General features: G+C 36.1%; 1 protein-coding gene across 1 annotated transcript in view; it reads left to right on the plus strand.

The window, feature by feature from the left end:
- Nucleotides 1–23,084, plus strand: part of SPATA16 (spermatogenesis associated 16) — a 219,458-nt gene that overhangs the window by 100,479 nt on the left and 95,895 nt on the right. Inside the window, exon 3 of the mRNA XM_058556339.1 lies at nucleotides 1,943–2,032. Coding sequence (XP_058412322.1) covers nucleotides 1,943–2,032 — 90 coding nt within the window. The remainder of the gene's footprint in view (nucleotides 1–1,942; nucleotides 2,033–23,084) is intronic.

Below are 23,084 nucleotides of genomic sequence, written 5' to 3' on the forward strand. Positions count from 1 at the left end.
GCAAAACCGTGACACTACATCATGGGCAAAGAGATGTCAAAGGCTAGAAACACCCATTCAGTAAGGATTTTACCCCATCACATTTGTTGACATTTACTATAAATGCATAAGTGAATGAATGATTACAAAGTAAGAGGGGAGAATTAGCTATAATGTGGAAGAAAAAGTTCTGGTGGGAGTCGAAAGACCCAGGCCTGTTTGTTTCACTCTGATCTACTTTTACAAGAGTACTTTTACAGGGATAAAATATATAAACATGCTTTGTAAACATACTCTTTTTATGAATTAATGTAAAATATTAGTAGTAGATATTAATAGTTCAGTATTAGTATGGAATAAACTCATGCAATAGATTTTAAATTTCCAACATTTTAATCAGAAATCACCAAAGCGAATGATGTGTGTTGTTGGGGTATTAATGTATTCACTTGTACAAATTATTAGTCATAGAATACAGTAAAACATCACTAACTCAGGCTCCTCTAATTCAGAAATCATCCTAGGAGAGGCAGCAAGGTATAATACAAAGTACTGTGGCTAGAGATGGGAAATACAATGAATTTGAAACAGCACTCCTACTGACTAGTTGTGTGTGATTTTAGAAAGATCGTTTAACCTCTCTGGATTCTGTTCACTTGTGTTCAAAGTGAGCTAAATTATTCAATCAATTCATCTCAGCATCATATAAGTCTGTGATTCTACATGGGCCAGACAGATGTTTCTTTTCTATTTTATTCTTTCCATAAGCAATATTTCTGAGAATGGAATTATTTTTGTCTGCATGATTTTGAATCTGGAGTTCATGAATAGCTTTAAAGGGCCACATGAATTCCCTAAATTTGGGCAACTATGTTTATGCACATTTTTCTGGACAGAGGTTCATAACTTCTATCTGATTCTCAAAGAGCTCTGTAAACCTCTCAACAAAAGATTAAGAACCACTTACTTCAATAATAAACTAATTCCAAGTGATCCTCATCAGCTTGTAAAAAAAGGCTCACAAGAAGTTGCTAAATCATCCCATGTTGGTTCTGTAACATTTGTATCTCACATCAATAACAGAGCACACTCTGCTACTATAAGGTACATTTCAAACTTTCACTAATGACTGCCTCCTCATTTGGTGATGGGCCATGGACTACATCTGTCTAGTTCAGTTCATTATCTCGAATGCCTTGAACAGTGTCTGGCTCTCAGTGAGCAAGGAAGGGGAATGTCTACCACTTTATCTCTGGGGGAAGAAGGCAACTGTGGAGTGATCATCTTCTCATCTGGGCTTGGATTGAGACTTCAGAACTCTACAAGGTGATGGAAGAATCAGCAAGTAAGGATAGATAGATATTCTTATCCACAATTCCAGCCTTGTAATTTCAATAACACAAAATGGAAACCCAAGTGAATAAGGGCCTTACCAAAAGTGGCGAGGTCAGGACTAGAGTCCTTAACAAGGGCTCCTCCCCTTCTACTACACTGTCCAGCTGGAGGAAGAAGCAGAACCTAATTATGAAGTGCAGATGAACATGTCACCCAAATGCCAGTTCCCTTCTTTTAACTGAAATTCAGCAGCTAACAACCTCCTCCTTCATTACAGGAAGACATACAATAAATAACCTGCGATTTTTGCCCGATTTATTAACATAAGCAAATAAAATAGTGTCATATCTTATATGTAATATAAGTTGGATTCAAATTCTTTGTCATTGTCATATCTATAAAAGATATCCAGTGCTGTAAATAAAATTGCTTTTATCATGCAAACTTAGTTTTTCAATAATGCTTGTTTATTTGTCTTAACTGACAATTACAGGAAGAAAAGGGCTTCGTTCATTAGTATCTTTTAAAATATATTGTATATAAAATTGAATGCATGCTATTTCATTCCTATACACTTCTGGTAATTGACTTTTCAAAGCTAATAACATTTGTGTTTATCTTGTTACAGGAGCATTGTTTTAAACCCAGCCTATTTCCGAAATCATCTTCGTCAGGCAACAGTGTTTAGATGTCTGGAGAGATATTCAGAAGCTGCCCGGTATGTTTGTTATAACTTTTGTGAAGATTTATTTCGAGTTAAATTAATTTTATTCTCAGCTTCTGGTAATAGCATAATGGAACTTTCCATTTCTCTCATGGAGTATGATTTTACCAGAATTATTGTCTTATAAACGTCAAACCAACAATTATTGACTATCTTTTTCTTTAATTAAAGCCATTCTGTGTTCATAGCTCTTAGTGAAATTCAAACTTTCTAGCCATAAGGTCACTGATAAAGATGGGAAAACTTCCATGGAAGATTAGAAATGAACTTGAACTCTTGCTCTCAAGTACATTCCTGATCTTGGTTGTAATGACACAATTCTGTGCCTATCTCTTTTTTGAGTTCTGGAAATAAAATCCAACTACATAAAAAGGACCCTGAGAGCCCATTTCTAGAAAAGATGGCATCAGTTATAACACCAAGGGTTGTAAGAGGTGTCCTAAAGTATTACCTCTTGGACTCCAATACGTTTCATAAAAACCCAGTGAGGCAGCTCTTAATATTCTCATCCCCAGAGCCTAGACTTACGGCAAAGAATTGCAAGAACTGTGCAGCAGCCTCAGTGCTACACTCGGAATTCCTTCTCACCTGTGACAACCAAGGCTTTTTCCTTCCTGGATCAAGCTCATCATATCAGACTCCCCTTCCCTTTGATTAATTCTCTCGAAGAAAATTTTCCTCATCTCCCAATATATAGGTACCTGCTATTTCTTGATCATCCACTCTTCCACCCCAGGAATTTATCAAGAAACTGTGGGTGGTTTTCACATTTACTCCAAGCATAATTCCTAAGGAGAAATTCACAGTAATGGGGGTGGGGGGCCTAGGTTGCAGGTGGCTGCTGTCTCTAGAACATTTTCAAATAACACTTTCTTGGAAAATGAAGTTTAAGGAATTTAAGTGGGTAATAAAATGGTTCCATAAAATTGATGCCGTGAGGTTGACATCAATTCCATTTGTACAAGATGGTCCTAGCAGTTACCTGAACTCAATTAAGTGATGAATAAGGAAGGCAGAATTAATCCCAACTACCCTCACTTTGCAGTCAGACAATCAGTATGCCACAATATCTGTTTACCTGTCCGCTAATGTCCACTTTTAAAAATTAAAATAGGTCTTCATCTATCAATCTCTTTTTTTGCAGTCCGTTTTTCCTTATGCTCTTTCTCCAACATGTTTTAGCTTACATATTCACATATGACTTCTTCGTACTTTTCATTCTCTGCTGAGTTGTCCCTGTGGCTTACTTTCTGCCCACACAGTTTTCCTAACTATGTGAATGAGAGGGAATTTAAAAGATGATAGTAAGCTTCCTTCTGTCTCACGCTTTTTAAGGGTCACTAGTTACAAATGAAGATAATAGATTCAGTATAAACAGATAGTTATCTCTAAAATAGCTTTCCTTAAGAGATGGTTTATTAATTGTCTTCTGAATCTAATCAAAAGATAATAGGAGAAGGCTAGAAGCAATGTCAGAACTAGATTGCAAGGAGTAAAAAGCTGCTAGTGGTGATTTGGAATCAGCTTGCACAGACTCTAGAAAGCTGATTGTTAAATATTCAGGAATTTGGGGACAGCTAGTTGTTAAACTGCAGGAGAAGTTAGCAATGCTGGGAGAGTTTACACTATGGAAATGGCAAATGCGGCAAATCTAGGTTTTTTGGGTTTGGGGGAGAGACAGAAGACTGGTATATCGTTGATTATAACTTAATTGTATCAAGCATAACTGTTTGAGTTCAAGTGGTGATGACAACTCCTTATGGGTCCTAAAACAAACAAGTAAACAATGAGAACTTGAAAATTAGGATATTGTCAGTGTTTGCCATGTAAAATTGGCACTGAATATCCATTTCCTTGGCGTGTATATCTCTGCAGTAAAGTAAGTATATCTGTTTAATATCGTTTGATGATTGGCCTGAGAGGGCTCCTTGAGAAAGTTTCTGGTAATTGTTGGTTACGCTGGTGTGGACTTTCAGCAGAAAAGCAGATACAATTACTTTCAGATACAAGTATTTTTCATCTTGGTTTCCTTGGCTATTACGTACATCTTCAACATATGGTATCAGTCATCCTTTTTTTCACTCCAAGGGAAAGAATGCAATGAATCGTGAACATGAATATCTTAGTGTCTCTTGGCTATTAGATTTCTAATGTAAAACAATAAATACAAATCAATATATAAAGCATTGATGTTTATCAATCAATTTCTTAGAGATTTGGGTAGTTTGGTTCAGGCCTCTTACAAGCACATTGTATTAAAACTCATTGGAAAAGTCAACACTTCAAGGTTATTTCCTTTTGGATGCCAACTAGTCATGTTTCTGAGATTGAGAGGCACCTACCACATACAAAAGAATGCCATTACTATGTGACTTAGGAAGTCTTAAAACCATGATCCCCAGTGAAATGGATCATCTCCTATCTGATCCAAGAAAGAATATTTGTAATCAGCGCCTGGATATCGGGCTGTCTAAGGTTTCCTGAGCCTAACTAGCTCTACCCAGGAAGGAATTCCTAGTGAATAAGCCAGAAAAGAGTCTCAGGACAGCCTCATAGAAGCCCAGATTCTCAACCAGAGGCTAGAGGAAATGCTACTCCCTGTGATGGAATGGAAGGTATCAGCCCAGTTTACAGCAATGGACAGGTCCTTTTATTTTATGGGTCAATATCTTTTCAGTAACATCCTACCCAAAGAAAGAGCAAGAATATATAGATGATAGAAAACTGAATAAAAATAAGAATATTTTATTTGATTTGGGCTCTGCAGGGATGCTAGTTATCCTTGAGAAGACAATTGGCAATGGTTAAATTGGTGAAATCATATTTTCAGACCACAAATCTAAATTGAGATTGCTGTAACCCCCCAAGACACAGCCAATCTGTGAGGCCTTACCTGAAATAGCAAGTAGCCTCTCTCTTTAACATCTCTCTGTTTCTATGCATATAAAAGTACATGTGTTGAAGTAGAATGTCCTTGCTCAAATCTGTCCCTCCTCCCCAACACTCACACTTACACACACACACACACACACACATCATTTGGCCTACCTTCATAAGAAAGATGATAAGACAAGAAAAAATATGCAGAGATGTGAAACAAACAAAAGTCAAGACTGACTACTTTGTGAAGAGAACTAATAACTCTTGATAATGTGAATGTCATGATGTCTTTCATCTCTGTGTGCTCATTGACTAGCACAGGGCTTGGCACATCCCAAGCACCAGTTCGGGGTTTGAAAATTAAATTAGATAGTTTTTGAGTATGTGGTTAAAAACCATTTAGCTGCATCAATAAGGAGGTAATACATGAAATTGTTAGTACAACCCTGATTGAAAGATAAATATGAGAGTGTGCACACAATAAAGTCAGGTGATAGTATCATCCCTCCTATAGTGGAGATCCATAAGGCAAAAAATAGATGACATTGTGCAGAATCTCTAGTTAAGACCACACTGTATAAGAGGAAGCAAACTGAAGGTAACACTAAAGGAGAAAGCACAACAAGGCCTCTTTCTCCATCACTGAGGAAGAATGAGCTGTGTATTTCTATATACATGAACTAGACAGGGTTATGCTAGAGCAGAAATAACACATTCAAATGCTTACAAAGCCCAAGCAGATGGTGTGCGAAGGAGGCCAATTATAAGATTAAAGGATATTGTTTGAACTACAGAAAACTGGAGATCACTAACTAGAGTGACCATATAACTTATCTTTCAAATTGGACACTTGTGATAGTAAAAGTGGGCACTATTAAGGATTATACCAGGAAAACAGGCATAAACCAAGACTGATATGAGCACATTGGCTACATGGTCACCCTACCACTGGCCCTTTCAAAGGGAGTGGCCATATTCAAGTCCAGCTAGTGTTGCTGTATAGGAATGTAGGTTCAGTGTTGCAGATTTGTGGGTCTTCAAGAAACATTATAATAATTCAGAGCTTTCCAAGAAATTCTTTTACTTTTAAATTTTGGCAATTTCAAGTTTTTCAAACACAGTGTCTTAAGACTTAAGAAAACTGAAGAAGTCCCATGCATGAAAATGTAATTCACTGAAGAATCAATTTGCCAAATGACCAACTAGCAGAATTCACCAAATTTAAAGTTACTAAAAACTTATTTTAAGAAATAATCTTATTGAATAATTAATATGAATACATTTTCTTATGTACATATTCTTTATGAATACATTCAGCAAATTTTTTTTTTTTAGTTTTGGAGAATTTTCCATTTTTCAAAAGCTAAAGCCATGGAATGGCTTATTATGAATGTATTCTTCTTGTGTGTATGATTATTACTCTACTGTTCTTGAATATATTCTATGACTGTTTTCTCATGTATATAACCAAAATTTTAATTTGGAAGTTTAACAGTTTACACTGATTTCTTTCTGATATTTTAGAAGTCATTTTTGATTTTTAACACTGTATCATTTTTAGGATTCTTTCCCCAATTTTTGGAGAGTGACCAAATTTACCTATTTGATAAAATGTATTTTTAACTATTTATAACAATTAATATTTAATGAGATGATTTTGTTTTTTGTGTTTTTTTTTTTTGGTGAGGAAGACCAGCCCTGAGCTAACATCCATGCTGATCCTCTTCTTTTTGCTGAGGAAGACTGGCCCTGAGCTAATATCCGGCCCATCTTCCTCCATTTTACGTGGGACACCGCCACAGCATGGCCTGACAAGCAGTGTGTAGGTGCGCACCTGGGATCCGAACCGGGGCCGCCAGCAGCGGAGCACGTGCACTTAACCTCTATGCCATGGGGCCGGCCCCAATGAGATGATTTTAACAGCATTCTACTGTATCTCCTGAAGCTACAGAAGGCGAAGATAGAGAAATGGACAGTAAACAACACAGCACAGTCTGGGCTGTGGATCCCACAGATGGGAGACTGAAGAACAGAGAGGAACTGGAGGCCCCAGAACCATGGAGTTCTGGCTCCCTTCAAATTCATCTGTAGGATTGCTGTAAATTTTCTAAAGAGTTAAATAGACTAAGTTTAGTAAATAAATATATTTATAAATTTGACAAATTGGTCATTTGACAAACTCATCATTTGATGAATTGACCTAGAGCCCACAGAAGGCTGTGGACCACAGCATCAGATCCGAAGCCTGGATCAAGTGCTCTCTTCCAGCTCTAAATGAATACTGGGGTTTAATCTCTCCAGGGAAAAAGCTGAACCTCCTCCTACCAGCATGAGGATTCCTTCCCATGTCAAATTTTGTGCTAGGCAACTTGGGGGAAGATTTTAGTTGAAAACGAGCAATCCACTGTTAGAAAAAGATGGTATTTTAAGAGCTCAATAGCTTTAGCTAATTTACTTTCTCCAACAAATCTGATCTGTTCTACCTTTTATTTTGTAATATTATTATTTAATACTATGTAATATACACAATATTGCAAGAAATAGATTAAATAATAAGTAGTCTAAAACTTTCTTATCTTTATCTAAAGTACTGCAGTAAATGACACACTGGATTTCAGAGCTATTTTATATTACACGTGCCTTTTAGGATTAAAAAAACAAATTGGTGAGATGCCACCAAGTTGTATCAGTCTGCTTGTTGCTGCACTAGGAATTTTCTCCCTCATGCTAATTCTCAGCTTTTTGTCTCTCACTCTTGACCTCTGACAGTGTCTTTTAGTTTACTCCTATTTTACCATTTTGGCTGCTTTCCACTCTCATCCTCCTTCTCTGTGCTTGCCTCTTGTTTCACGCCTCTTACCTCTTTCTGAAAAGTTTCTCCCTCCCTTGTGAGTATCCCCTTCCTTCTAGTCACTAATAAGCCATCTCAATGCATCTCATCCAGTCTGTAAGACTTAGCTCTCCTTGGTGATCACGACTGTTATAACTGATCAGTGATTACACTTGCTTTATCTTATATTTTATACTCTAAGTTAGAGACAAATTGGGATGTTGGAATTTTCTGGAAATCTTCTCTCTGGATAAGTGTACAATGAACACCTCAAACACTAAATCCCTTGAAAAACAGATTGTTTTAGAAATGAATGATCAGCCATGCCTAAGGTGTGACACATTAGAGTATCAATTTTTGAATGAGAATTAGTATAAACTCTTAGGGTCGGAACTCCATATGATCATCAGGACGTCCCAGGGTTGTTCTTTTGCCAGGTAGTATGTTTCTCTTAAGCCAAATCAAAACATAACACTTCAAGATGCATTGATTCATGGCTATCCTCAGTGACAAGCCAGATAGTAGAGGTTAGTAGACATGGGAGTAGGTAGGTTTCTTGAGACCCAGCAGGGGACTTGGGGGTTGGTTTTGTAGTCATTGTTGGTTTCTTATGAAAGTTGATCCTACCGGAAATTGGAAATAATGCATATATAACTCACAGTCTGCCAAAAGAAACAAGTTATCCAAAAAGAAACTGAAGTATTCATTCAGAAATCTGGTAACACAAAACAGTGGTGCTGCTACAGATAAGCAGTCACTCAGGAGGAGTACTACAGCAGCAAGCAGGAAGAAACTGGGTCAGCTTTTTTGGTGTCATGGAACTCTATGATTTTAAATGAGATTATTATGTATCTTGCAAGGAAGGAGAATATACTGACAGGTAGACTCGAGACAAGTGATTCTGAAGAGATGATAGTAGTGTTGAGAGTTTATTTTAACAGTTCTGATTCAACTGAAAGTGTAAAACCCATTCATTCACCATGCAAGATGCTAAAAATACATCACGGATTTTTTTGGTTAAAATAAGTTCTCATTTATGCCTACGAAATAGATTCAATGAAGACTGTAGGCTAATTTTTATTCTTAAACTGGCCATCTGCCTGAAAGTCTTTCTTTCTCTTTATTGGAGCTAGTTCACCATTGCCAGAATAGCTTGAGTGTGGTCTGACATTAGTCAGTCATACATAACAAGGGTTATATGTTGGAAGATGAACATGATCATTCCACCATTAAGTGACCTTCCTTTTTCTTAGATATAACAAAGCTGTATGAACCCTAACCATTGTAAAAATGTTGCTTCTTGGTGTGTGATTTCTAAAACTGACATTAATAAAGAAACATCTAGTCATTTCACATGGCTTAGGTTACATATCTAGCTATAAGACTTCAACATATCCAGTTTTTATGTATGTAAGGTGTAGTGTTTGTGACTTCTAGGAAAAAAGTGAAGGTTAAAATATACTACAGCTTCAAGTTTCTAGCCATGTCTTATGTCTTAAGGATTTAAAATTTCAGAGTGGTAAATGTCTAATTTTATAACAAAAATATTAACTTTAAGGCTGTAATGACATCAGGTGGCTAAAAAGTAATTCTGTTGCCTTAAGAAAAGTTGACCCTTTTGGATGTGATCCAAGTTATAAGTAAATTGTTGCAAGGATACATAATCTTACATAAATACAGGAAAAAATTATTTAACTGAGGCTGTTAAAAACAACATCCAAAAATTCATTACAGAAAAACAAACATTGATTGACCTTGTGAATTCCTCCATCTTGCTGATGTTTATCATGATAATTTTTTGTCCCTTTTCTCTTTTGGATAATGTGCTGCATATTTGCATTACCTCTAAACATTTCTAAAATAATTTAGAAATGCACAGTTCTAAATGGACTGTGTGCTTTCTGCAAATATTGGTCTAGAAAACTTGTGGCAGAGTACAGAGAAAGACTTTTATCTTTACTATAGATACAACCTTGCATCTTAAAAAAAGGGGGTAAAGCAATGAAGAATACATAAGAGAAAATGCAGAAAAGCCCTAGGATGTCACATTTTAAGTGTGAAGAAATAAGTATCTTCTCTTCCCTCCTTTCTTTCCTTCAATCAGCTGTCCACCCAATTCCACATTTTCTACAATAATAGAATATAGAAAACCAATTAAACAAAAAAGTTTAATCCAAAGGAGCTGAAGTTCAATTCTGAGAGTTCTGTGCTGTTTTCTAATACCTAAGCGTTGCCAAGTGAATTAGAGTTTAGTCTGCAGATGCTAAAATTATGACAAATGGATCGAAACCTCCATGTTTTTAATCCATAAATTGGAGGTAATAATAGCATCTATGTCACAGAAGTTATTATGAGGATTAATGAGACAATTTATATAGTGTACTTAGCACAGTACTTGGCACATAATAAACTCTCAGTAAAAAATGAGCTATTGTCATTGTTTTTGTTATTGTTGACAGTTAGAACTCCTCGAAGATAGATGAAGCTACCTCAAGAAAGGAGTTTCTCAACATTGAAACCAGAATTTGTTAAGCAATGATTTAGCTGAGTGCACTACAAGAGGCAAGACTGCACCATAAGACTACTAGATCCTGTCTCACTCGGAGAGTCAATGCTTCCGTGTTTTTGGAAAGCCCAGTGTTAACATAGGGACTGAAGGGCAAGAATCTGATTAGTTTAAGGAGTTAAAAGGGACAAGATTCTGACTTTTTAAAAAAATTCTGTGTATGAATATATCATGAATTTTAGCATCCTATTTTATTCTGAGTGATATTCCAATTATTCCTGAAGGGAGTTAAGAGTGTGAGGTCCCCCTAGATGGGCAGGTGGAACTTCAAATTACATAGAGAAAGAGAAGAGTTCAGGTCACCTGGTCTTGACTCCAATTCTCTCTTTTTTCCTTTCCTCAAAAATAGCAAAACCCTGACAAAAGATTAGGTTGGAAATCCTAACAACACACTGCCAGAAACACTGAAATTTTTCATCCTTTCTTTTTTTAATACTGGCGTTGGTTCATCACACTATTATGCACATAAATTAATCTTGATGCCACTAATTGTGAAAATTGCTTATAAGTCAAAAGTTCTATTTCTGTCTCTGTCTGCTAAAGATGAAACATCTGCACTAGAGAATTATAGTCAAGCCAGAGAGACCTGTGTTCAACTCCCAGGGCCGCAAATGACTAGGTATGTGTGACCTTGGGCAAGTTAATTAAGTAAGCTCTTGAGTTTCAATTTCCTCAGCCATAAAATGGAGATAATAATACTGCTTTACAAAGTAAGCATAAGGATTAAATGAAATAATGAACATAAAACTCTAAACTCAGTGCCTGGCACATAGTAAGCCCTCAATTAATTGTTGCTACTACTGCTGTTATTGTTGATGTTGTTGCAAGCTTTGAAGAATGATATTTAAAGCCCTAATACATTCACTCTGAATTAACTCTGTTGAGTGAAACTTTGGTACAAAAATTGTATTCCTGAACTACCACCTCAATTTTATTTCAATTTTAGCAGCCATCAACTACGACCTCCTGCTCCTTGCCAAACTTTATGTCAGATGTTTCATCTTTGTTCCTCACAACTCTGCAAAGAAGTTATATTCTGCATTTTGTAAGTGAGGCAGCTTAAGCTAGAGTTTGAAGGACGTGTTAAAGATCATACCATTGATAAGTAGCAAAACTGGAATTTGACCTTAATTTTATCATCAAGACCCGGACTCCTGCACAAAAGGATGCACTCAGTATTGTCAGACTTTGTATTTGCCATTTGGGTGAGTTTGAAATGATATTACCTTGTTGTGGTTTACATTTTCACTCTTTTTGTTACTAATGAGCCTGTGAATTTTTAGTATTTTTATTAGCCAATCATGTTTCCTCTTCTGTGAAATGCTCATTTGTGTGTTTATCTTTTGCTAATTTCCTATTAGATTATTTGTCTTTTTATTATTGAATCTTAGGATTCTTTATATTTTCTGGGTACTAGTAATTTTTGGTAATATGTGTTGCAAGTAATTTCTTCCAATTTATGGTTTATATAATCGTACTCCCCATGTATCTTTTGATAAAAAAAATAAGCCTAAAGACTTAGTTTTAATGTAGTTAAATGTAGTTAAATTCCTTTATGATTTGCACTGTTTGAGTTTTAAGAAATACTCTCCTATCCCAAGCTCTTGAAGATAACTTCCTATAATGTCTTCAAAAATTTTAAAGTTTTCCCTTTGCCTTTAAAGTTTTGACCCAATGATAATTGATTTTTATATACAGTATGAGGTAGGAATCTATTATCATGTTTTTCCCTCAATGGATAGCTGGTTATCTTGACATCATCTTATTAAATCCTTTTGCTATTGATCTTCAATGTTGGCTCTGTCTATATCCGTTTTCCATATATGAGTATGTTGATTCCTGGTCTCTATTCTATTCATTCATCTATTTGTCTGTTGCATTGCCAAAACCACACTATTCTATATAGGATGGTTTTATAATATGTCTTGATATCTGGCAAAGCCAACCTTCCTAAGTGATTCTTTTCCAAGAAAGTCTTGTCTATTCTTGGCCATTTGCTCTTCCACATGAACTGCAGAAAGTGTGAATTTGAATTCCAAGCCAAGATAGCATAGGTTCTGGTTAGGAATTCCCAAGGAAGACTTTCTTACTTTTTCTTTTGCTCCACCAGGATCCAAGGCCAAGACTGGCATGTAGTTCCACTAATTTGCTCTGTTAGGGTTTCTCCTAATTCTGCCATTCAACATGTTATCTCTCAAGGAAATCTTTATGTGGGTGGTCTTCCACTCAATCTTCAGTCTGCTCAGGCCTCAGGCTTTGTCTCCTTTTCCCCATGCACGTGTCCTTTTAAAAGACAGTTACTAGACCAGGAAATATTAACAGATATCCTCAGGAAAAACACCAACTTAGTGCTTGCTTACCAAACTCTCTTTACTTATATAACACTACCCAAACATTTTTTTAAAAAAATGCTTATTTGACACAAAGACACTCCCAATTACCAGAGCTGAAATAATTTGAGTAACAAAGTTGATATTGATAGTATCAAATTATAACCCATAGAATTAAATGAACATCCATATCTATAAGTTCCTACTAATATAAAAATAATTGAATAAATAAATATATAGGGAACAAAGAAAAACTCTTTCTTACAGAAGAATACCAATTAATAAATGTAGAAAGAATGGGAGAAAATCAATATAAGCAAACACCACAGTAATAATTGTTGCAGGCAAGATCCACTAAAGGACTCTCAGTTTCCAGTCCAACATATAAGGAGCTTAGAAGTCACTACTCCGTCCTAACAACAAGTAAATAGCTGAACAAACTGAAAAATCAACAACTTTTCTTAGATCTGTAAGAGAAGTGAGATCACAGGGTAAACCAGCTGTCCCAAAATTGGAGAGACAGACAGACAGATACAGAGAATCACAACTTACTGGAGGAGAAATCTCTGATCAAAAACCTCCATGGGAACCAGTGCTGGAGTAGAAAAACCTGAACTATAATTGACAAATTGCTGGAGGCTCAATGTGGGCAACTCTGAGAGCTAAAAATTCCAGGGGGATTCAGTCATAGGGAGGCCTCTACACTTTTGTGAGTTTTACCTCCAGGACCTGTGCCAGGTCCTCACAGTGAATATGGGAGAAGATTCCCCTCACACTTCCAGCAGGGGGAGGGGAAAAGGAACCATTTCGAAATATGTAAGAGCATTCTGCTCTTCTTAACAGGGCCTACCTTTAAGACAAACTATTTTCCTGGAGCCTAACATACCTGGAGGAATGGAAATACCCAACTCTAATCTCCTCTAGCCACTTTGTCACACCTAAGGGAGGTGGACTGAGAAGCACTGTGAAGTTCACAGTCCAGGGATACAGACTTACCTGATGTAAATCATAGGACTTCAGAATGCTTCCCCTCTCCTCACACCTTACCACCACGTTACTAAAAGCCTATTTACTGCAGTTCCTTCTACCCAGTACACCATGTCCACCTTTCAATATAAAGTTACAAAGCATACTAAAAGGCAAAAAAACCCACAGTCTGAAGAGACTGAAAAAGCATCAGAACCAGAATCATATGTGGCAAGAATGTTGGAATTATCAGAACAGGAACTTTTTAAAACTATAATTAATATGCTAAGGCCTTTAATAGAAAAAATAGACAACATGCAAGAATAGATAGATAATGTAAGCAGAGAGACAAAAATTCTTGGAAAAAAAGAAAAGAAACACTGAGATCAAAAACACTGCAATAGAAATGAAGATTGCCTTTGATGGGCTCATTGGTAGAATAGACATGGCTGCATACAGAATCTCTGAGCTTGACGATATGCCAATGGAAACTTCCAAAACTGAAAAGCAAGGATAAAAAGGACTGGCAAAAAAAACCAGAAAAGAATATCCAAGAACTCTGGGACAACTACAAAAGGTATAACATACATGTAATGGGAATATCAGAAGGAGAAGAAAGAGAGAAAAGAACAGAAGCAATATTTGAAGCAATGACTGAGAATTTCCAAATATTAATGTCAGACACCAAAACACAGATTCAGGAAGCTCAGAAAACACCAAACAGGATAAATGCCAAAAAACTACACCTTGGCATATCAACTTTCAATTACAGAAAATCAAAGATAAAAAAAAAAAATCCTGAAAAAACATAGGAAAAAAATTTTACATATAGAGGAGCAAAGATAAGAATTATATCCAACTTCTCCTCAAAAACCATGCAAGCAAGAAGAGCGTGGATGAAATATTTAAAGTGCTGAGAGAAAAAAATCACCAACCTAGAATTCTGTACCTTGCAAAAGTATCCTTCAAAAGTGAAGGAAAAGTAAAAACTTTCTCAGACAAACAAAAATTGAGGGAATTTGTTGCCAGTAGATCTGCCTTGCAAGAAATGTTAAAAGAAGTTCTTCAGAGAGAAGGAAAATGATATAGGTCAGAAACTCAGATCTACATAAGGAAAGGGAGAGCATGAAAGAATAAATAAGTGAAGATAAAATAAAAACTTTTATTTTTCTTATTTTTAATTGATCTGAGGGGTAACAGTTTGTTCAAAATAATAATAGCAACAATATATTCAAATACGTATGCTTATGGATATGTATATAGGCACTTATATATGCTTTTGGATAAGTGAAATGAATGACAGCAATGATACAAGGGATGACAGGGAAGAATTTGGAATATTTTGTTATTTTAAGGTATTTTCACAATCTGTGAATGGTATAGTGTTATTTGAAAAAGTACTTGGATTAGTTGTAAATGTATATTGCAAACTCTAGGACAACCACTAAAAAAAATTTTTAAAGAAGTATAATTGATATGCTAAGAAGGAAGAGAAAATTGAATCATATCAAATGCTCAACCAAAAACACAAAAGGCACAAAAAATGTGGAAGACAAAAATAGGAACAATGGCAACAAATAGAAAACAGTAACAATATGGTAGATATTAATCCAATTATATCAATAATCATTTCAAATATCAATGGTTTAAATATACCAATAAAAGACAGATATTGTCAGAGTGGATCAAAGAATAATACCCAACTATATTCTGTCTACAAGAAACTCAATTTAAATATAAATGCACATACAGATTAAAAGTAAAGAGATAGAGGAAGACGTAACCATGCTAACACTAATCAAAAGTATGACAGTATGCAATGAGAAGGACTCCACATCACATCTATAGTATTCTTGCCTGGAATGCGTAATTTCAATCTAATCATGAGAAAACATCAGACAAACTCAATTTGAGAGGCATTCTGCATAATTACCGGTCAATACTCATTAAAAATGTCAAGGCCATGAAAGACAAGGAAAGAATAAGGAAATGTCATGGAGGATACTAAGGAAACACAACTAAATGTATTGCGGGATCCTTGATTGGATCCTGGAACAGAAAAAGAGCATGAAGGAAAAAACGTGTGATTTGTGAAATCTGGAAAAGTCCGTAGTTTAGTTGATAGTAATGTACCAATATTAATGTCTTGGTTTTATTCTTTGTACTGTGGTTATGTAAGTAGTTAAAATTAGAGGAAGCTAGGGCGAGCTGGGTGGAAGGATATACGTTAACTCTGCACTGTTTTTGCAACTTTTCTGAAAATTTAAAATTCTTTCCAAATAAAAAATTTTTAAATAACACTTGTTTGTTATGTTTGTTTTTATTCCATCTTGTTTAAGAGTATCAGCTGTTCTGGGTAGGGTTTTTCTGATCATCTTCTCCACCATGTTCCCAAATTTGAAAGCCAAGACTTAACATTTTAAAGACATTTTTATCATCTCTTTCTCAGCCTATTTTGGGATATCCTTTGCCTGCTATAATTTAAGAACATGTTCCTTTTCTACATATTATATCTCCTACAGATTCCATCTTAATTTTAGCGTCTGAAGCTTATTCTGTTATTCTTTCACATTCTTCTTTAATTACCTCAATCATAATATCCGGTGCTAACTCCATTAGAATTGGGGCTAGACATTCAGGATCAGCAATCCAGCTTTATTACTTACAGTTGTGTTGGCCTTGGCAAGACCTTTAGCTTCTGGGCAATGGGAATAATCATAATGGCGGTACCTAGTCTCATCTCTCCAAAAGTTGCTATGATAATCAACTCCCTCCTTTTTCCTGGATTCTCTGACATCATACTCTCTGGATTTTTTCCTACCTCTCTGAATTTTCCTTCCCAATCTCTTATTTCTCAACCTACTGCTTAAAAATCAGTATTTCTAAAGTATTTGCATCCGCTTTACTCTTTTTTTCAATTGTGTGATTACTTTTCCTTGGCCATTAAATCCCCTCTCCTGGCTTCAACTAATCAATATACTAATGACTCCCAAATTTATGCTTGCATTCTCAAATCCTGCCTCCAACCTCCACATTTATATATTCAAGCACCTTCTGGATATCCCCATTTGGCTGATTTATAAGTGTCTCAATCAAAACATGTTCTAAACTGAGCTCTTTATTGCTCTCAAAAATGTTAACTCTCCAATATCTTAATTGTCTAACTTAAGGGATTTATTAATTAAATAGTGAAAATACCCAGGGACTACAATGCAATCATTTTTATTAATAGGCAGATAAATATTTACTAATGTGGAAGATATCCTCACCATATTGTTCATTTTTAAAAGCAGGTTAAAAAACAATATATGTAGTATGCTTTATTTACAGAAAAAATTTGAACACATGTCTCTCCAGGCTAATTACTTTAAATGGCTCTCCATAATCTGCAAAATAAATCCTGACAAAAAAATTAAAAGGTCTCTTATAATTAAGATCCTGTTCGTCTCTCTGGCCTCCTCTCCATACACACACGTACACACTTTTCAATACTAAACTACTACCCAAGCACAGCACGCTATTTCGTGTTTGCACATATTTGCATATTCCATCTTCTCTGCTCAGAATAGCTTTTCCCTCTTTGGTCAATTCTTATGCCTTTCTTGGGGCCCACCTCCTTGGGAAGGTTTCCCTGACTCCATTTTCTCCCAATAGGATTGCTCTTTTTTCTGTACTACTTCTATGCCTTGTCTTTGCAGCTACTGGCACATATACTATGTTACAATTATTTCCTTAAATGTCAATTTATCTTAAAAGACCATGGGTTTCTGAAAGATGGAGAACTGACCAATCCACCATTTTTACCTTCACTACCTATATTCATGACTCAATCACACTCGTCACAATATAAATATTTGTGGAACTGAAATTAGAATGCATATGAAAACACATAATATATCACAGATAGAGTGTTCTGAAATGAAAGATAGTATTATTGCTGTTTAAATTCATACTATGACATTTTAAGTCAGCATTATAAAGAACAAATTCTTCAAAAAGGGGCTTCTTACCTAGATTAACATAATCTGGGTGTCAAAATCTTGAATCTAATAGTAAAGTAGGTAAGATCTCCTTAGACCAGGTGTCTATATAAAAAAATACAGAATAAAAAAAAGAAAATTTTTCTAAAACTTTATAAAAGACAACAAAAGAACTTATTGGGAATAATGTGGCTCAAATTCTGTAATGAAAACTTTACGTTTTTACTGTGTATCTTATATGACTTGAATTTTCCCAAGTCTTATCAACCTGTGAACACAAATCCAACGATAATAATGGCAACAACCCAATATACTGGCTTATAGCCCCACAAGACTTCATCTCTCCCCCATCTAACTTGGGATTCCTGAGGGCTGACTCACACACACTCCAGAAAAGGATGGAGTGGAATAGCATAATATAAAGAGGTTAGATTTTAATGTCAGCATCTAGGGCAAAAAAAAATAAAAGAAGTAAAATCAGAAATATCCTTAGAAGTCATTTGTATCATCCGCTATCACCGTGTGCATGGTTTTGTGTATACAACCTATGTACAAATATGCTCACAAAAATTTAATGTTTTTTATAATATTCAGTATACAATTCCATTGGGATAATATATTCAGAAACTGTCACTCAAGGATTTCTCTGCTTGAAATACTCCAGCCAGTTAATGAAGGTTCTGTTGTGTTGACACTTCCTGTACATGTCATCATTCCATCTTCCATCGATGACTTTATCAGTCTATCTAACTCTTCCTTAGCCCTCGATTAATTATTGAAGTTCTTCCTATATGACCTGGAGGACCACCCACTTGCCTGGCAGATGTTTGCTGTCTTTGCCACTGATTAGGGAAACCCTTAACATCTTTCTCACATTTTTAAAATAGGTTTAAAACTTGAAATGATTATTGCTGATTTGACTGACTCCATTCATTGCCTGTGGGCTTAAGCTTATTGAATAAAATGGCAAGCTGGCACTGGGCACTATTTAAATTTCCATATTTCATTTGTTTTTTCATCAATATTTTGGAATCCAACTAGGTTAAATGCATGCATGATGTGACCTGGCTGTTACTGAGGTTTCATATCAGTCTTCAGTCTCCAGGTTCCTCACCAAGGAACTGGAAACAAGCCCCAACCCCAGGGCTAAGGGAATTCCCTCTCTGCTAGTGTAGTCTGGATACTCTTTTAGGGATTCCATAGCATTCTTTTTCCTAGATTTGTTATGTTTTAAGTGTGGTTGCCCAAAAGAGTATCTTTGAGTGATGAGTCTCTATCAATTGATTTCTGTGAAAGATTTTGCTTTCCTCAAATAAGTTCTGTAAAATCCTGGCCATGGCAGTAGATTCCTAAATCCCTGCCTCTCCCAGGGGTACAAATGACTGCATTGCGTCTTGAAGCAGGCAAGCCTCAGCCCTTTGATGAGAAGAGTCCTTTCCTGAATCAGGAAGAGCCGAAATGGATCCCATTTGTACAGGGCCTTGAGACTTCCTGGGTCTCACCTTTGATCATCCCTAGGGCAATAGAAGCAGCTCAGAAGTACATTAACAGGCTTAGTATTAAATCTCTTCTAGCCCGAATCAAGTGGATTATATGAATGCAATAAGAAGCAGGGTCTCCCCTACACTCACCATGAATTTTTATCCTTATAATGTGTCTAGCGCCACTCAACCTCACTCCCCCCACCAACCCTACACACACCCTAGAACTCCACAACTTCCTTCAAGGGATACGCTTATTCTTTTCAGGTTTTCAGAAAATTTGGAGGTTTTTGCTGCAGTCTACTCTTCTGTAAACTTGTATGTTTGTTTTTTCGTGCCCACAGAGCTGTTTCTTTCTTTCCTTGAAAACAATTCACATGAAAAAATACTTGCCAGCTGTTACTGCTTTCCAAAATTATTTATTTGTATTTTAATTCATAAATATGCTACCAATACTTAACACCTCTGGGCACATTTGAAAAATTAAAAACACAATTAAAAAAAAATAAGACAAACATCATGCAAACAGTGGTTTAGAAAAAAAAAACAGCATTATCTCTGCCTACATTAAACCCCCTTCAAGCAAACATCTAAATAAACAGACGGATATTGTACTGCGCCCCGAAAGAAATATAAAAGTTTCCTAAAATCAATACCATGAACCAGTTCAAGGATGCAAAAGCTTCTCCTAAGAGTGAAAGGGGGATTGCCTTGTAAATTCAACAATTGTAGTGCTAGAATCCAGTGTCGGGCTTCTAGGATCTTCCATGTATTCTGTCCCAAAAGCTCAATAATATGAAAGCTACTTGTAACAGGCACATAGTAAGTGCTCAATAAATAAGTAAATAAATAGTTGTTTGCTTTTAATTTGCATTTCATTTTAATTCCAAACTCCATAGCTTTCCTTATGCTGTTCATATCTGGAATGTCTCACTGTTATTTTTCCTACAACCCTGCTTGTGTTCTCTTTTCATCTAAGGAAGTATATGGAAATTTTACTTTATGTTAGTGTAGTTGTTTGTGTATGTTTGATAATGTGTGAAGTAGCAAAAAATACATCTAAATGTCTATTAGCCAGGCTTTCTGATTCCAATCTATAAAGTAAAAGCTACAAAATGACCGTTGCAAAATGGGCAGTTTCAGCATAAAAATTAGGGTTCCTGTGGATTACATTTCCTGATAAATTCTGTAAGAAAGTCATCCAGCAAGTTGACTGAGGATAAATATGTGTACTTTAAGAAAATATATATCTTATAAGAGAAAAAAGTGCACATGCATATGCATTTTTTCCGTAGAATCTTAAGTCAGGGAAAAAGTTAAATATAATTTAATAAGAATTTATTGCAACCTGTTATATAATCAGTTCTTGCCAGGAAGAAGGAATAGAAGCAGCAGAAAATGAGATTCCTACTTTCAAGAGTTTACAATCCTACTAGAGATAAGACAAACAATTCTCTTCACAGAATATTAAACAGGTATACTCAACCATGAGGATGGCTATGCAGCAGGCATTCATGCTCTAAAACACCTTCTCTGAGAGAACAATAGGAGAAAGCATCATTTACCATCTAAACCATGACAATTTTGAGAGTGAAGGGGGCCCTGTTAATTACCCTAGGACAACTGGCATAGACTAGAAGTGTCTCGGGAAAGCCTAGGTGTATGGTCACCCTAAGCATGGAGCCAAGAGTGTGGGTATCACAGTGCTGACCACTTTCCCCTGAGGTTTTCTCCTGAGCAGAACAACCTTAGCAAACATATTCTCAAGGTGTTTATCCATCAGGGCAGCCTAAAGTAGAGAGGAAGATGAAAGGGAGGGGACCTAGAGGGAGCAGAGATAATTTTGTTTTTCTTTTTCATTCTCCTCCTGCTACTCACTGTTTCTTTTTTGAATGTCCTAGTTCTTATATGTCTATGATTGCTAGTCATACATGTTTTGGCCAAGATGTTTGGTGTGAGTGGTGTCATCAGTCTCTAAAACTTGACTGCCCATCGTCCTCCAAACAGTAAAGAGGATCAGGACTACCTAAACCTGCTCCTTCGTCAGGAGGCCTGGGCAAACCATTTCTCTTAGAAGTAGACTGAGTGAGACCGTCATGCTGTATTTACGATGGGCAAGAGCACTACACTTTATTTCAGCTACTCGGACATAAACTCTGTGATCAACATCTTTGTGAATCCTTCCTGCCTCAGGCCACCCATCATCAGTCACAGAGTCCTTCATGAACCAAGGGGTCAATAGCTTTTGGTTGAATGAAGAAATGAATGAATGAGGTGGTAGAGACAGAAGAATATAGTTAATGGATAACAACTATTACTACCCTCCCCTACCTGCAGAGAAATATCTCCCAAGGTGCAAGCAAATGTCCTGACGTGTGTGCCATAGTTTGCTTCCCCAATGCACATTTTTTCCTGGAGAAAAAGATCTCAAGGTGTTTAATGTAATTCAGTGGAAAATTTGGTTTCATATATAGAACCCCATTTTAACCTCAACAGCACATCTGCACCTCCCTTCATTTAACAAAATCATCAGCAAATATTTATTGACCACCTACTATGTGCCAGTCACTGTTCTAGATGCTTGGGGATACAGCAAACCTTCAAAACTTTCTGTCTTTATGGATCTTCAATTATTCATTCATTTGACAATGATGTAGCAAATGCCTACATGAGCAAGTCTCCGGTGAATTCATAATGATGAATGAGACGTGATCCCTGCCCTCCACAAAATTGTCCTATATCAGAGATGACTTTAAAGAATACCAATATTTAGTCTACAAGGAAGAGTTAGAAGGCTCTAAGAGAAGATTTATAACAAAGTGTCATGACAGCTTTGTCATGTGGAAGCTTGTCTTGTGGAAGACAAGAATATTTAAGTATAGTAAGGGTTAAAGAAGACTGCACCAAGGCAGTGGCATGCTCATTGTAGGCATATAAAACTCCGTGACCTATATTAGTGGTAAGGCTTTATAAGTTTTTTAAGCGCAAGAAAAAACTCTAATAAAAATGAGAAAATCAATATACTTTTGATGCAGTCTAAATAAGCATGTTTGGGTGTAAGCTTGTCAACAAAGCAATGTGTATTTCATTTTCCTAAATAGCAGTATTAACGCCTGGGCAGAATAATAATTTGCAAGCTAACACTTATTGAATGCTTCCCAAGTATCAGGCATTGCTCAATGTGCATTACATGTACTAGAGCATTTAATCCTTCTGACAATCCTATAAGGTTGGCAACTATTATTATCTGCATGGTAACGTGAGGAAACTGAGGCACAAAGAGGTTAAGTAACTTGCCCAAAGTCATATAGATAGCAAATGGCAGAGTTAGGATTCAAACAAAGGCAGTCTAGCTCCCATGTCTGAATTCTCAATCCCTGTGCTGTATTGCCTCTCTGTTAATCTGATTAAAATAATTAATTCAAAGTTATTAATGAATGACAATGTCTATACCTTCAGAGAAAATGCAAATGTGCAATACCATTTAATACCTCAACCTAAAAAAGTGACTAATGCACTTCAAGTCATTGAGGGAAACACTTTTGGGGCAAGAGATTTTTTGATGCCTCTCAAATTACCTATTTATCTCTAGATGTACCATTGTCTTGGAAAAATTAGAAGCAGAACAGATATGCTCAAATGAGGGAAGGTATTGGAAAAGGGAGAAGTTGAATTCTGTCATACAGACCTGAGGCCAGTTGAAGGTGGGTTCCACCGTGGGAGACCTTGGGTGGCCAGAATACAAGCAGAGTACAGAGGAAAAAAAGAACAGAGATGCCACAGCAGAGGCATGGATTATTTAAAAGGGTCTAGCAAAATGTAGAAAGTAAATCTGAACATATCATAATTTTTCCTAATGTCTACCCTGAATATATATCACTCATAAAACTCAGCAAATTCTTATATGTTACTCTTATAGCCCTCAGCTATCTGGGAAGAGTGAGCCAGTCTTCCACCAGTGAGCTGTTAATACTTGGAGAACAGACTCTTTATTGTATTTTCACGGGATTTTT

The sequence above is a fragment of the Diceros bicornis genome, chromosome 15 (assembly GCF_020826845.1).
Source record: "Diceros bicornis minor isolate mBicDic1 chromosome 15, mDicBic1.mat.cur, whole genome shotgun sequence".
NCBI classification, from domain to species: Eukaryota; Metazoa; Chordata; class Mammalia; order Perissodactyla; family Rhinocerotidae; genus Diceros; species Diceros bicornis.